Source organism: Stigmatopora nigra, chromosome 2, assembly GCF_051989575.1.
Source record: "Stigmatopora nigra isolate UIUO_SnigA chromosome 2, RoL_Snig_1.1, whole genome shotgun sequence".
NCBI classification, from domain to species: Eukaryota; Metazoa; Chordata; class Actinopteri; order Syngnathiformes; family Syngnathidae; genus Stigmatopora; species Stigmatopora nigra.
This window is the reverse complement of record NC_135509.1, coordinates 6,600,199-6,616,808: the sequence shown is the minus strand read 5'-3', so window position 1 is coordinate 6,616,808 and position 16,610 is coordinate 6,600,199. Positions and strand designations below refer to the sequence as shown.

The 16,610-nt window shown below is 36.0% G+C and overlaps 1 protein-coding gene across 2 annotated transcripts in view; it reads right to left on the bottom strand.

Annotated features, from left to right (window-relative positions):
* The window catches only part of wwox (WW domain containing oxidoreductase), a 169,267-nt gene that overhangs the window by 95,657 nt on the left and 57,000 nt on the right, over positions 1-16,610 (bottom strand). For both annotated transcript variants that reach the window (XM_077710712.1, XM_077710713.1), the window contains exon 8: positions 15,865-16,129. In XM_077710712.1, the coding sequence (XP_077566838.1) occupies positions 15,865-16,129 (265 nt within the window). The remainder of the gene's footprint in view (positions 1-15,864; positions 16,130-16,610) is intronic.

Here is a 16,610-nt window from a genome sequence, read left to right as displayed (position 1 = left end):
AAATTATGGGATCGTTAATTTCTTATCCGCTGCTAACTTAATGCGCCGCCACGGAAGGAGTGTCTCGTATCCGATAAGGACGTTGCTTCGCCATCGCTCAGCTTTCGACGTCAATGGCGCTCACTCGATACTCGCGAGGAAAAAGGACGTGATTATCTTTACGTATTACTTTACTTCAAGTGCGATCGGAGTATGGTGGGTGCTACGTGGGCGCCCTCTAGTGGAAAGATAAAGATTTGCTTAGTGTTTATTTTAAGGTATTTATGTTGACATTCTTTTTATAATAATTACAATGTTTGTTAAAGTTAAATTAAGCGGTATTGGTGATGATAGCAAAGTTAATAGCGTAACGCATTGATTAGCGATATAATATGATATAATATTTGGATTTTTTTATAAATGGATTAAAAGAACTGGATTAAAAGCCCTGAATATTCAGTTTTTTTATAGATCTAAAATAATGTTTATTTTAGATTTTTTAAATATATTTTTAGATTTTACAAAATGATTTTTGAACTAAAAACACAGAAAAAATGGATTAAAAATACAATTATTGATTTAAAAGGGGGAAAATCATGAAATTTAATATACATCTATATTTATCATTTTAATTTGATCATAAAACAGAAAGTTGGCACTCATGATTTACTTTCCCGGGCCACACAAAATGATGTGGCGGGCCAGATTTGGCCCCCGGGCCGCCACTTTGACACCTGTGGTCCAGGGTATGTGTTGTGATAGTTAGTAAAGGAGGGGATGCAATTCATCTTAACTGGGTGGGGCTTAAAGCAATCAAAATATTTTATTTACTTCATTTACTATTTAAATATACTTTTTTTTGGAAATGAATCTTCTAACTAATTTATTAGTACTTTTTTTTTATTACTACAACCAAAACATTTCCTAAATACGCAATGACATAAAATTTTAATCTAATCTAATCTAATCCACAATTGCAAAATATTCTCTAATTGGCCCAGGTTCTGCAATTATGACATCCATGTCCTAAATGAACATAATTAATCTTTCAAAATTTCTAAATGAGACAACAATATGTGATAATTCCAATAAAAAAACTAATTTACTGCCAAAATAATATATTGCACCACATCTGGCACTTTTTTGGGGCCAATCAAGTGAATTCAGCCTTAAAAATCTCTAAAAAAAAGGGTTGAAATTAATAAAAAAAATCTATACAAGCAATAAAAAAACACGAAAAAAACACTTAATCTATTGATCCATTTTGCAACTCCTTCTCCCTTAAAAACGTGCTCAAACATGACGACAATAGCAAACTTCTTTCCCAACATGGCAACGTATGGACTGTACACACACCCAGGCTTCTTTTTACTGACTGAATATTTATTGGATGGCCCTCACTCTTTTGTTTACATGACCCACTCATGGCGTGTGTTTGTCGAGTGCTGCCGTGTCAGCAGAATGCGCTCCCAAGTATTGACCCAGGCCCGCCCGTCCATTCGTCCGTCCTCTACCACGATTGGCTCTTGTCCCTAACTTGCCTTCGTCTTTAGCTCTCTAACTCACACTTTGTTTCTTATGCTGCGTTCAGACAACATACTTTTTTTGCGATGGGTTTTAACACAAAAAAGTCAACGTAATGGTCCACGTGGAAGGGTAACGGGCTGTCTCGTGCACGTTGAGTTGATATTTGGGCGATGGCGAGGAATCGGCCGATCAAATATGTTTTCTGGTTTAAGTGACTTTAGTTGCCAGAACCAAAATCAAGTCAATTGTAGTCCAAATATTAAGAATAAAGTTTTTCATCAAAATAGTACTAGATAAAATGTGTGTTGTTACGAGATTAAAGTCGGAATGTTAAATAGGATTTCTTGTTTAAGTGACTTTAGTTGCCAGAACCAAAATCCAGTCAATTGTAGGCCAAATATTAAGAATCAAGTCTTTCATCAAAATACTGCTAGATAAAATGTATGACGTTACGAGATTGAAGTCGGAATGTTAAATATGTGTTCTCGTTTAAGTGACTTTAGTTGCCAGAACCAAAATCCAGTCAATTGTAGGCCAAATATTAAGAATCAAGTCTTTCATCAAAATACTGCTAGGTAAAATGTACTATGTTGCGAGATTAAAGTCGGAATGTTAAATATGATTTCTTGTTTAAGTGACTTTAGTTGCCAGAACCAAAATCAAGTCAACTGTAGTCCAAGGACTACAGGACTAAGTAAATGGGTAAAATATTAAGAATAGTCTCTCATCAAAATATTACAATATAAAATGTACGATGTTACGAGATTAAAGTTGGAATATTAAATATGTTTTCTCGTTTAAGTGACTTTAGTTGCCAGAACCCAAATCAAGTCAACTGTAGTCCAAACAAATGACAAAAAACAGTGACTTTAGTTGCCAGAGCCAAAATCCAGTCAACTGTAGTCCAAACAAATGACAAAAAACAGTGACTTTAGTTGCCAGAGCCAAAATCCAGTCAACTGTAGTCCAAACAAATGACAAAAAACAGTGACTTTAGTTGCCAGATCCAAAATCCAGTCAACTATAGTCCAGACAATTGACCAAAAAACTATGGGACTTAGAAAATAGGCAAAATATTACGAATCAATTCTTTCATCAAAATACTATAGATAAAATTTATGTTGTTACGAGATTAAAGTCGGAATATTTTGAGTTGATTAATAGGAGCACAAAAAATGCAAAACACAACCATCACTGTCACCATCCACATTTTCCTCACTTATAAAACAAGAAACTATTCAAGTGTGAGAGGAAAAAACAAACAAAAAAGAAAACAACTATCCCTCATTTCATTTCATAATCCAATCAATCAAAGCAAAGAAAACCTTGTCCGTCCCTCCCCTAACCAAGTAAGCCCGCATATTTCCACCCCGACATGCATAGCGCCCCCTAAAATGAAGGTGGAGGGTAGCGAGGACCCCCTCTCGGACTGGGGGGCACTCTACTGGGTGTTATTGATCGCATGGCTGTTGCACGTTGTGCTCAATCATGTGTTTCATGCGTCTAGCGTTGTCCTCTCCCACCTGGCCCATTAGATTAGGCTAATGCATTCAAGCATTGATTAGTCATTACGCTTAAATCAGCCAAAGCAATCGCCTACCTGCTTGGACTCCACTTGACCCTTGACCCCTTCCCAAAAAAAGGGAAAAGGCACATATACATGCAATTTTCAGTACGTGGCGCTCGCATATTTTTGCAAACCGCTGCTGAAAAAGAGACACTTTAGTGTTTTAATTCTTGGATCATCACTAAAAGTATAAATGTTATATATTTTTTTTATATGTGTTATATTTTTAAAATTGCAATTCATGTTCGTGACTTTTATTTGAAAAATTAATATCAATTGAATGATCTGAAATATACCAAGCAAATATTATAAATAATTATTGTATTGTCTGGACTATAAATCACATTTTTTGTTTAATACTTTGGCTGGGCCTGCGACTTGGGGCTTTTATTGAATTTTTTCATTCAACAACTTATTATGATGTATTTTTTTGGCTACAGTTATTTAAAAAATGTTAATATGTTATCTGAACAGGTGCTAATTTTTACTGTTATTCCTTATTTTACTATCAATTCATGTATAATGTTGTATAATTTATACTCCAGTGCAACTTATATACTATATTTTGACAACTATTTATTTTGTAGGTTAACTACTAATTTGGTATGTGGACTTCTACATATTTGGTATGTGAACTACTACTACTTATTTGGTAGGTGAACTACTACTACTTATTTGGTAGGTGAACTACTACTACTTATTTGGTAGGTGGACTACTACTACTTATTTGGTATGTGTACTACTACTACTTATTTAGTATGTGTACTACTACTACTTATTTAGTATGTGTACTACTACTACTTATTTAGTATGTGTACTACTACTACTTATTTAGTATGTGTACTACTACTACTTATTTAGTATGTGTACTACTACTACTTATTTAGTATGTTTACTACTACTACTTATTTAGTATGTGTACTACTACTACTTATTTAGTATGTGTACTACTACTACTTATTTAGCATGTGGACTACTACTACTTATTTAGCATGTGGACTACTACTACTTATTTAGTATGTGTACTACTACTACTTATTTAGTATGTGTACTACTACTACTTATTTAGCATGTGGACTACTACTACTTATTTAGCATGTGGACTACTACTACTTATTTAGCATGTGGACTACTACTACTTATTTAGCATGTGGACTACTACTACTTATTTAGCATTTGGACTACTACTACTTATTTAGCATGTGGACTACTACTACTTATTTAGCATGTGGACTACTACTACTTATTTAGAATGTGGTCTACTACTAATTTAGCATGTTGACTACTACTTATTTAGTATGTGGACTACTACTTATTTAGTATGTTGACTACTACTTATTTAGTATGTTGACTACCACTTATTCAGTAGGTTGATGATGTATCTTTTTGTTTGTTTGTTTGTTATTGTTATTTGTGCACTTCCCTACTTATTTACATTGTCAAGTACTTATTTATTGACTATTTGTCTGTTTCTTTGTTGTTGTTGTTATTGTGCAGTTGGCAGTGAGGCTTTAAGTCTCATTCTACTTGTCTAATGACAATAAAAACATTCCAATCAATTGAAGAGTACTATTTTCCACTGACGGCAAAGTACACAGTCGTCAAGAAAGTCACGCTTTTCTGTCTTTGAAAGGAATTAGCGCGCAGTGCCTTATTGAGTGAAGCGCAGTCTTTAAGTGAAACTGATGAGAGATGTGTGAGCAGCCAGGCCCGGCCTATAAGTATGTGGTGGAGGTCAAAGGTTAATCACTATCGATCGCCTCCGCCGTCTGCGTACGGCCACGCGGGGAGACAACGAAAAGAGAAGACGCGAGCATCCGACGGCTTGACGGACGCTAAGAAGGCTAAGGACGAGAAAATCATGTGGCATTTAATGTCTAAATAGGCACTTAAGCACCCTCGTCTTAGACAGATTGCGCGACGTGACCTTTCAGGCGGTAATGAGATATGATCTTTGTTTCCACGAGAACGCCGCTCGCTGTAACTCGTTTCAAGGGGATATATTTGGGAAAATTGGATTTTTGGTTTAAATTTAAGGCTTTGTTTTTGCTTTTGTGGGAGGGGATTTAAATAATTGCGAATATTTTGGAACTGACGTTAATTTTTAAGGGTGTGTGTATGTGTCAGTCTACCAATAATAGACAAATAAATTATTTAAACTGAAAATTTCTTAACTTTTAGTGTCATTAATAGCGTTATACTTCCATTTTAGCCAAATAGGATTGGACGTCAAGTACTGTCAAAACTAAAAAAAAAATGTAAGACTTAATTTTTTTTAAAAATGAAAAAGTTGAAAATAGTTTCATCCCCAAAACTATTCCAAATCATACTTCACTATCATGTGACTGGACGTTTTGGTCGCCGGACGTTTTGGTCGCCGGACGTTTTGGTCGCCGGACGTTTTGGTCGCCGGACGTTTTGGTCGCCGGACGTTTTGGTCGCCGGACGTTTTGGTCGCCGGACGTTTTGGTCGCCGGACGTTTTGGTCGCCGGGACGTTTTGGTCGCCCGGACGTTTGGTCGCCCGGACGTTTGGTGGCCGGACGTTTGGTGGCCGGACGTTTGGTGGCCGGACGTTTTGGTCGCCGGACGTTTGGTCGCCGGACGTTTGGTCGCCGGACGTTTGGTCCCTTTTGGTCGCCGGTCAAATGTACTTAGATATTAAACTGTACTTAGATATTAAACTGTACTTAGATATTAAACTGTACTTAGATATTAAACTGTACTTAGATATTAAACTGTACTTAGATATTAAATAGTACTTTGATATTAAACAGTACGTAGATAGTAAACAGTACTTAGATAGTAAACAGTATGTAGATAGTAAACAGTACTTAGATGTTAAACAGTACTTAGATATTAAACAGTACTTGGATATTAAACAGTACTTAGATATTAAACAGTACTTAGATATTAAACTCTCTCTTATGAATATAATTTTGAGAGCTGGTTTCAACAGTTAACTTTCTGTCACCATTTGACCATCTACCAAAATTGAACAAAAGATCGGCGACCAAAAGACTGGCAACCAAAAGACCGGCGATCAAAAGACCGGCGACCAAACCTCCAAGCACCCACTATCACGAGCAAACAAACATTCCTTCATTCCACCCAATCAAATTGTACCCCCATGTCTGTCAACGGCAGCCAACAAATAAAAAAAAAAGTTTCAAATTCAATCCCAATGTCCAAAACACACTTACATTTTGCTGAGAACCCCAAATAATGCCTCCATTTGTATCACAGGCCTCTTCCGTCACATCCCATCGGATTCGAGTTGAAATATTACACTAATATGAGCAACTATTAATAATGAGCGCCTCACCTTTTAGCCAATCACTCCTTCAGCCTCCATCTACGAGACCCCCTACCCCCCAACTGCCCCCCCCCCCTCTAATCCTATCATGCGGGCAATAAGTGTATGCACCATGAGCACATTTAATTTCTGCGGTTGGTTTTCAGCGAGCCCAGAGGTGAGCCTTAATAAGGATCAATGGCACTTTATCTGGGACAGCACCCACTTCACAGCATGCAAATTACACAAGCAAGCCTTAAAAAAAAAGAAAAAAAAGAAGGAAGGGGAAGAAGGAAAGGAAAAAAAAAAAGAAAAAGAAATGGATTTAATTAAAAAATGTAGAACCACGGGCTCTGGAAATTCAATTAAAGGATTTATGCAAAGGTTGGCTAGCTTTTTGTGTTGCAGTTCCTGCTTATATAATGAGCTTTTCATATTAAAAATCAATAGGTAATCTGGGCGAGGGGATCGCTTGCTTATGTACATTTTTTAAAATCAATTTGAAAAATAGTCCATCAGCTTCGTGTCACAACAAAGCGCCAAGGGAGGGAGGGCATGGAGGTGAGGGGTTACGTCCTATTCCAGGGGGGTCACGGAGGCCGAAAAAGGGGGGGATTGGTCACTTGGGGGTCTCCAAGAGGGGTCGAGATGGAGTCCCTTGGCAAGCCAGAGCAGAACTGATGAAAACCTGTGGCTTTGTGGGTAATTTAGGTCCCGGCCAGGTGTACTGAGACCACCACAACCAGTGGGGGACGTCTTAATGGTCTCTCTGATGGTTTGCAATTGAGACTGGAAGAAAATTTGGCTTTAAAAACATCAATAATGATGGATACTGGACTATTAAGAGTAGAAAAATAGATAGTTTTTTTGTGCTTCTGCCTTGAAGTAAAATGAGTTGAAATGCTAATGCTTTTGGAGTAGGAGGGATGGCAGAGAATGAACATTTTAGATGATGAATTAATGTGGAGGGGATTAACGTTGGTTTTTAGTCACTTCTTGTTCATTTTAGGGATTTCCAGGTCACTTTTTTAGGATTTTAGGGACTTTTTGGTTCAAAATCAAAATAAAAAGAACTGTAAATAGCATAATATGATCCTAGTGAGTATAACCGGTTGATAAATTATACATTTATAATGATAATAAAAGCATGTGTGCTAACTTCAGTCTCAGTCTGCAGAAGATCGCCACCTTGTGGACACCATGAGTGTGGCTCCAGGTTTTTTAACTAGGTCTACAATGTCTTCTGTGTCTGTCTTGCTACTGCCACCAAGAAATTTCCCAAATACAAGATGAAATAAAGGTAAAACCCAGGGGTGGGCAAACTTTTGGGCCCGGGGGCCATATTGACGTTAAAAAATTGACAGATGGGTCAGCAGAAGATACGATACATCTAAAAAAGTGCATCCGTTAACAGTACATATGAAACATAAACAGAAAAAAAGGACAAAAGTATTATTATACTCATCATTAGAGTAAAAAGTGTAAAGTACAAAGACAAGTCAAAGGAATGTAGTATTAAGAAATATTAAAATGTCATTTAAAAAAAGATAGAGGGGCTGTAAAATATGAAAAACAAATAAAAGTGGACACAGCTACTGCCACTGGCTTCCGCGTGACGGCGCCATCTTGGGGAAAAAAAAATTGGGTAACGTCGGGGGCCGGATTACAAAGCCTAGCCGTAGTTTGCCCATGTCTGGTATAACCTAACCTAACAATTCAACACACACACACACAACACCAAAACAAAATAAAAACAATTTTAGATGTCATATGCAGACTTAAAACAGCAAAATACTGCGGAACAATGAAACGGTTGTAAAAACTAGCGCAAACAAGTACAGTGTTCCCTCGGTTATCGCGGTTAATGGGGACCGGGACCACCCGCCATAAGTGAATTTCCGCCAAGTAGGGATTCCCCTTCAAACATGCTTAATTTGAATTTAATTAAAAAAAGTTGGATTTCATTTCTTTTTTTTCATTTTTTTTTTATTTTTTAAATTTTGTTTTACCCCCCTGTATACAGTACACCATATAGAATACGGGTAGAGAGAGTGAAATCCATGTTATAACAAAAATAACTGTAAAATCTGTTATTTCAATGTAATATTTGTATTATTTTTTCCCCCCAAAAAAATCTGCGAAGCTCCGAGTACGCGGTAGCTGAACCGCGAAGTAGCGAGGGAACACTGTACAAAACTTTCACCCAATGGAGTTAAAAAGTTTTTCCAATCCACACCATGGTCACTTATGTAGGGGCGAGGGGAGGGGTTTGACCACTGAGCGAATACAGTCGCAAACTGTCAGCATTTGATTGGTTCTTTATTGATCTAGACACGCTCTCCATCACATCAACTCATCCACAATAAAGCATTTACACCGTTTCCTTGCGCAACGGAGCACATAACCAAGCCTCGGGCCATCCCCACTGTACGAGTGTGTGTGTGTGTGTGTGTGTCTGTCAATGTGTGTGTGTGTATTTGTGTGTGTGTACGTTTACTTTAATGAAATGGTATCACCGTGGACAATAATCCTAGTAACAGGATTGGCCAGGAACAGTCATGTCAATAAAGTCAAATTGGATTCTATGCTTTTGCCCATCCACGCACAATCTTTTCCAGTCCAGTAACCTTCTACTATAAAAAATAAAATAAATAAATAAATAAAAATCTTATAAAAAAGCGACTAATTGACACATTGGCAGGGAAGGATTGTGTTGGAGGATTGGACTTCCATCAGGTTTTGGCAAAGGGAGTGAATAGGAAAAAAAAGGCACGTTTGAATGCAGTTGAAAAAGATGTCGTGTCATTTGGTGCAATACGGGAAAGTGAATGGTGTACTTTGATTTCATATTTGGCGCTCAAATAATATTTATATACAATTTTCAAAGTATTTCACTTGTCATTGAGAATCAGCATAAATTTAAGTATTTTCTTCTCAGATTTTTTATTTATTTATATATATATTTTTAATTATTTTTAATTTTAGTATTTATTATTTATTTTTTATTTTATTATTTATTATTATTATTATTTATTTTCATTTCATCATGTATCATGTATTATTATTGTTTATTTTAATTTTATTATTCATTATTTATTATTATTATTATTTATTTTAATTTTATTCATCATTATTTATTTTTATTTATTATTATTTATTTTTATTTATTATTAGTATTATTTATTTTTATTTATTATTATTATTATTTATTTGTATTTTATTATTTATTATTATTATGTATTTGTATTTTATTATTATGTATTATTTGTATTTATTATTTATTTTTTCTATTTTAGAATAAGAAAAGCTGTTCTTTGGCTTTTGTGACATTAAATTTAAAAAGAAATATTACCAAGTCTTTTGGTTTTGCTAAAAAAAATATCTTACATAAAAAATACATTAAATAAAATGATCATTGCTTCCCTTATTTTTTACAACAAATATAAACGGAAATATTTGCTACTATGAGTTTAAAAAAAGATAAATCAGACCATTTTGAGGTCAACAATCAAACCAATTCTTCATTTATACAATAATCAATTATTAGTCGACTTTCCGACGCAAAGCATAACTTTGATGCGCCCTAAAATGAGTTGGACAATAAACTAAAAGCATTTTACCAAATGTTTCACGTCTGGACTGGTTTGAGATTCCCACAATTCCCATTTGGTTGGAAAACCATCTCCCTGCAATAAACGTGGTTAAATCTGAGCAAAGAGCCATGGAGAAACGCCGCCTGGTCAAAAGTTCAGTTTGTGCATATGTAAAAAGGTGGCCCGGTGCCCGAGGCACAATGCCGGGGAAAATAATCACGCTAAGACGCGGGCGGGCGTGAGCGAGGTGTCCGACAGGACGCTATTACGGCGGCGGTGGCGGATGGGATCTCCGGTCACAATGGGCGCCGAGGGCCTTACGGTTAGGCTCGCGTAGATTGGACGGGTGCAGCTGCTAAGAGCCTGAGGGTACGGCGATCTTTGGGGGGCAATCAGTCCATCAACAAAATGTCACCAGGTCAGTGTGGCAACTTCTCAAAAGGTTAGCGACTCAGTCATTACGGGATCGTGAACATGGGCGCGCAATATCTTTGCTTCATTGTTCTTGCACTGAAATTCCTTAGGCTGCTAACCACTTTAGTCACTTTTCTAACTGACTGCTTATTTATGTGACCACTTATTCATGTAGACTACTCATCAACGTAGACGACTCACCTACGTTGACTACTCATCTACGTTGACTACCCATCTATGTTGACTACTTATGTTGACTACTTATCTATGTTGAATACTTATCTACGTTGACTACTATCTAAGTAGACTACTATCTAAGTAGACTACTATCTACGTAGACTACTGTCTACGTAGACTACTTATCTGCGTGGACTACTTATCTGCGTGGACTACTTATCTGCGTGGACTACTTATCTACATGGACTACTTATCTACGTTCACTACTTATCTACGTTCACTACTTATCTACGTTCACTACTTATCTACGTTGAATACTTATCTACGTTGAATACTTATCTACGTTGAATACTTATCTACGTTGAATACTTATCTACGTTGAATACTTATCTACGTTGAATACTTATTTATGGACTACTTATTTATGTGGACTACTTATTTATGTGGACTACTTATCTACATAGACTACTTATCTACATAGACTCCTTATCTATGGGGACTACTTATCTATGTGGACTACTTATCTACATAGACTCCTTATCTATGGGGACTACTTATCTATGTGGACTACTTATCTACATAGACTCCTTATCTATGTGGACTACTTATCTATGTGGACTACTTATCTATGTGGACTACTTATCTATGTGGACTACTTATCTATGTGGACTACTTATCTATGTGGACTACTTATCTATGTGGACTACTTATCTATGTGGACTACTTATCTATGTGGACTACTTATCTACGTGGACTACTTATCTATGTGGACTACTTAAGTATATGGACTACTTAAGTATGTGGACTACTTATCTATGTGGACTACTTATCTATGTGGACTACTTATCTATGTGGACTACTTATCTATGTGGACTACTTATCTATGTGGACTACTTATCTATGTGGACTACTTATCTATGTGGACTACTTATCTATGTGGACTACTTATCTATGTGGGCAACTTATCTATGTGGGCAACTTATCTATGTGGGCTACTTATGTATATGGACTACTTATGTATGTGGAATACTTATCTATGTGGACTACTTATCTATGTGGACTACTTATCTATGTGGACTACTTATCTATGTGGGCAACTTATCTATGTGGGCAACTTATCTATGTGGGCTACTTATGTATATGGACTACTTATGTATGTGGAATACTTATCTATGTCAACTACTTATCTATGTGGACTACTTATCTATGTGGACTACTTATCTATGTGCACTACTTATTTATTGATTGTTTGTTGCTGTTATTGTTGCACTACTTTAATGTGTCATGTTTGTTCTTGGTCTTTAATAACGTTATTCCAGTGCAAGATTTACTGCATTTTTTTTAAAAGTACAGTACAAAAGTATTCAGTCTACTTTCACCAAAGGACTACAGAAATCCAAGAATATTCAGTCACAAAATCCAGATAGAGGAAGACTAAGACACGATTATTAAACTGGAAAACTGCAATTTTGAAGATGTGTACCCCATATTAAAGCACTTAAGAAATAATCACTCACTATTTCCCAAACCAACAAGCATTTATATCCCCATTCCTTCCTCTTAAGTCAAAGCAAACCAATCAGCCCACCCACAACTGCTGTTTTGAAAAAAATCATACAATGCACTCCACCACCAAACCCCAAAACGAGTCAATTACGGCTCCCGTTTCCCCCAAAACTTTGCCTACCCCAGATCAAATACAACATCTCTATCTCCATCTGTCCATCAAAAAGTCAGCGTATAAATCACAGCGACAAAATCAAGAGCACAGCGATAACGCCGGCGCCTTCATCGCAAGTAAGCAGATGCAAAACAGATCATTTCATGTGGATAACGTTGGCAAAGGACACAAGGAAAAAACTCCCACTCTAAACACGGCAAATTAAAGAAACAGGGCCTTTACAGACCGTCTCTGATAAGCAGATCAAGGCACAGGGAGGAGAACATGATATTAGCGCCAGATAGTTTGCCTGATTAAAATGTCACGCGACTTTATAGATGCCTTTCCCAACTCAGCAAAACGTGATCGGCGCATCAGTTTTACTCTTTGCTAATAGACAACTTTATTTGACGTTAACTCATCCGCTGCCATCAATGACGATGGATGGTGTAAAGGTAAAAATCACCAATGGCTCCGGTTGCCAGATTATTATCTCGGCATAAAAACTGGAAAACTGTCAAACAGATGTGAAAACAGTATATAGTGCTTCACTGCTTGTCGTTTTTGCGGTAGATTTCTGTAAAAAAAATTTTTAACTCAAAATTGTGAAGGGAAAAATAAGACTATGATCTAAAAATGCCTAAAAAAATGACACAAAGTGACCCAAATGATACAAAACTGTCAAACAGATGCAAAAAACAGTATATCATGCTTCAATGCCTGTCATTTTTGGGGTAGATTTCTGTAAATCTTTTTTGAACTCAAAATTGTGAAGGGAAATATAAGACTATGATCTAAAAAAGGCTAAAAAAAATGACACAAAGTGACTCAAATGATCCAAAATTAAGGACATGTCATGGGATAGTTATTTTAGACTATGGTTGGGACATTTTTTGGGGACATAATTGCGATATGTTCCTCATTATATTGCCTATAAGACAAGGATTTGAACCTAAGTCATCATTTTTTTGGAGTCGACAGTCCTAACTGCTGAGCTAAACATTAACACAGTTAGCATAAGCAACAGAAATTGATCTAAAAATGCCTAAAAACAACACAAAGTGACCTAATGTCAACCAGAAGTGAGACAAAAATGATCCAAAATCAAGTAGGTTTCATGGAATAGTTTTTATAGTTATTTCTTCCACTCATTTTTGCAGTCGACCGTCCTAACTGCTGAGCTACTAGGTAGCACAGTTAGCATAAGCAACAGAAATTGATGTAAAAATGTCTAAAAGCAACACAAAGTGACCCAATGTCAACCAGAAGTGAGACAGAAATGATCAAAAATCAAGTAAGTGTCATGGAATAGTTATTATAGTTATTGATTCCACTCATTTTTTGCAGTCGACCGTCCTAACTGCTGAGCTAAACATTAGCACAGTTAGCATAAGCCACATAAATTGATCTAGAAATGCCTAAAAACAACACAAAGTGACCCAATGTCAACCAGAATTGAGACAGAAATGATCCAAAATCAAGGAATAGCTATTTTAGTCATTTCTTCCACTTATTTGCCATTAAATTGACAGAATTCATTTCTTAAACAGCAATATTTTGCCAACTATAAATAGAACATTATCACTGTAGATCATCTGTCAATACAAACTAAAAAAATACAAAAAAATAATTGCTATTTATAAGCCAAAAAAGAGGATTTCCACAAATTTTAATGTCTATAAACGATCCTACAAAAACTAACCATCAAATCATTAATTACACCAAAACTTAAACTACAACTACAAATTGACCTTCCACAAAAAAATGAGTTCAACACCCCTGCTATCCAAAACAAAATAACGGTGACATCACACAAAAAAACCTCAATACATAAACCCATCATCTAAAATTTCAATAAATCAAAACAGTCTTTTAAATGAGCGGCAAGTTATTTGTGTAAAAAGACACACGGGAGGTTTCCATGATTGTTTTTTAGGGCTCCACGTTCTGCTTATGTTTGCATCCCCGAACAATCTCGGCGGATCCCGAAAGTCTACGTTCGCAATTAAAGCGATAGCATCTTCATAGCCTCGCAACCAATAACGGAAATAATATCACTGTTTTATTAAACCCTTAATGTAGGAGGGTGGGTGGGGGTGTTGGGGGGGTCTTTCAGATGGGGGGAAGGAGGCTTCCAGGGGTCTTATCAAGGCCAGATTTAAATAAAAGCTAACACTCCAGCTTAAGGGTGCGCCAGAGTGTGCGTAAGAGACAAAGTCTGTGTGTGTGTCCTTTTATCAGACCCCAGTTTTAGCAAAATGGCTATGTCAGCACACCCGGAATTTTAATTACAAGCCCTACCTTTGCCCTTTGATATTTACTAATATATCTAGTAGGTTTTATTAAGAATTGTGACGTTAATTGCTGTACAAAGACGTAGTTTTACGTAGATTTGAAGACTTGATGTTCGTAGGTAGACCAAAGCAAATATTTTTAAGTTATTTTAGGTGATAATCATGAAAATAACTGTGTTTCATAGTGGTTTAATGTCAACTTTTTGACAGAAAAAGCCATAAAAATGATTCTATTTTCAAATGTTATTCTTTGAAAGCCGTACTGAGAATTTAAAAGAAATAATATGTGTAATTTTGAGTGATTTCACCACTCTTAAAGTAGAAAGTCCTTGAATTCAAGCATACAAAAGAGTCTAATGAAGAAAAATACCTAATTAGCAGTCCTAGAATTACCATCAATGCCACAATTCCAACCTGACGCTCCCATTGGTGCATTTGGGACTTCATATTTTACCTCACAAGTTAGCAGACAGCCATATGTATTCATCAAAACAGCCACATGTGGCTAGTGAGCCATAGCTTACACTACCCTCAACGTACATGGACGTCATCACATGACAATGACAGAACTATACAATCTATGTAATATATATAAACATACTATCTATTTTGACTGAGTGGAGAAAAATGAATTAACATTGACGCAGTGGAATCTGATTGGACGTTTACTGCCACGTCTGGCAAACAGACCGGGTTCGACACCCCTGATTTAGCACACGTGATCTGAGCACTGTGCGTTTACAGTAAATCAACAAAAACAAAATACACGGGATTGCTGACTAAAGAATTGCACCAAAAATGGACTGAATTTAACTCTGAAAATGGATGTTTTATATTTTTTCCATCAGTATATTGGCCTTAAAATGTTTTTTACAAAACGCAAGGGATTTCTATCCTTTCAATTTTTCGTTATTTTGTTCAAAGCACAAAATGTCCTGCAAATTCAATAAAAAAAACCTACATATAATAGAAACGCGAACTAAATCCGAAATACGTACATTATTCTCTCAGTTTCACTTACCTGTATTTTTTTGTTTGTGTCACTTACCTTTGTTGGGAATATTAACATCAATTTTCTCTAAAATTCAACTTTTTTTTTGGTCAAAATGACCCAAAATTTTAACAAAACCCGAACCATTTAGCAATAGAAAATCAATTTTTGGTTTCTATAAAAATCTATTTGCTATATACTACCATATGTTTACATTTTCTTAATCTTTCAAAAGAAATGTGTGTGTTTTCTTTCAAAATTCGGCCTATCTTAAAAACCCGTTTAGTTTCCTTAGCAAATCTGGGCCAGATTTCTACAAGGTGGCCAAAACCTCTTCTAGGTGTAGAAAAAAATATTTTGGGTCCTACCATAGACTTTGTGAAGGGTCTGGCCAGATTGAAGAAGAACGTCATGATCCACCAACTCCGGTGAATTCCCGTATACATCATATTTCCGGGGTGCAAAGCGTTGCACGTCACCCCTCGTGGAGACAGGCGGCGGTGAAGCTCGTTGCTGAACAAGATATTGCACAACTTGGCGCGGTTGTAGGCCAACATGGACCAGTAGTCTTTGCGCTGAGGCGACAAACGGGCCAAATCCACCTTCCCGCATGAGTCCATCAAGTCTGTAAACCTGGAACATGAATTAAAGCATGAGATGGGACATTGAATTTTAATAAGATTGAATTGATGTGTCTTAATTGTCAGTATTGAAGTGTAATGACATTTAAAGTCTCAGCACAAAGTGTGCAAGAACAACAACAAACAAATAAATAATCAATATCAAACAATAACTAGTACATCAATCAATAAATAAGTCATAAATAATAAATAGGTAGTCAACTATGTAAATTTGTAGGGAAGTGCACAAATAACAAAGAAACAATGGATTCACTAAATAATCAAAAAATAATAATAATAGATAAATGATCAATAAATAAGTAGCCGAAATAAGTAATAAATAAATAAGTAGTCAAAATAAATAGGTAATAAATAAAGAAGTAGTCAAAATAAATAAGTAATCCACAAAATAAGTAAAAAAATAAATAAGTAGTCAAAATAAATAGGTAATAAATCAATAAGTAGTCAGAATAAGTTGGTAATAAATAGATAGT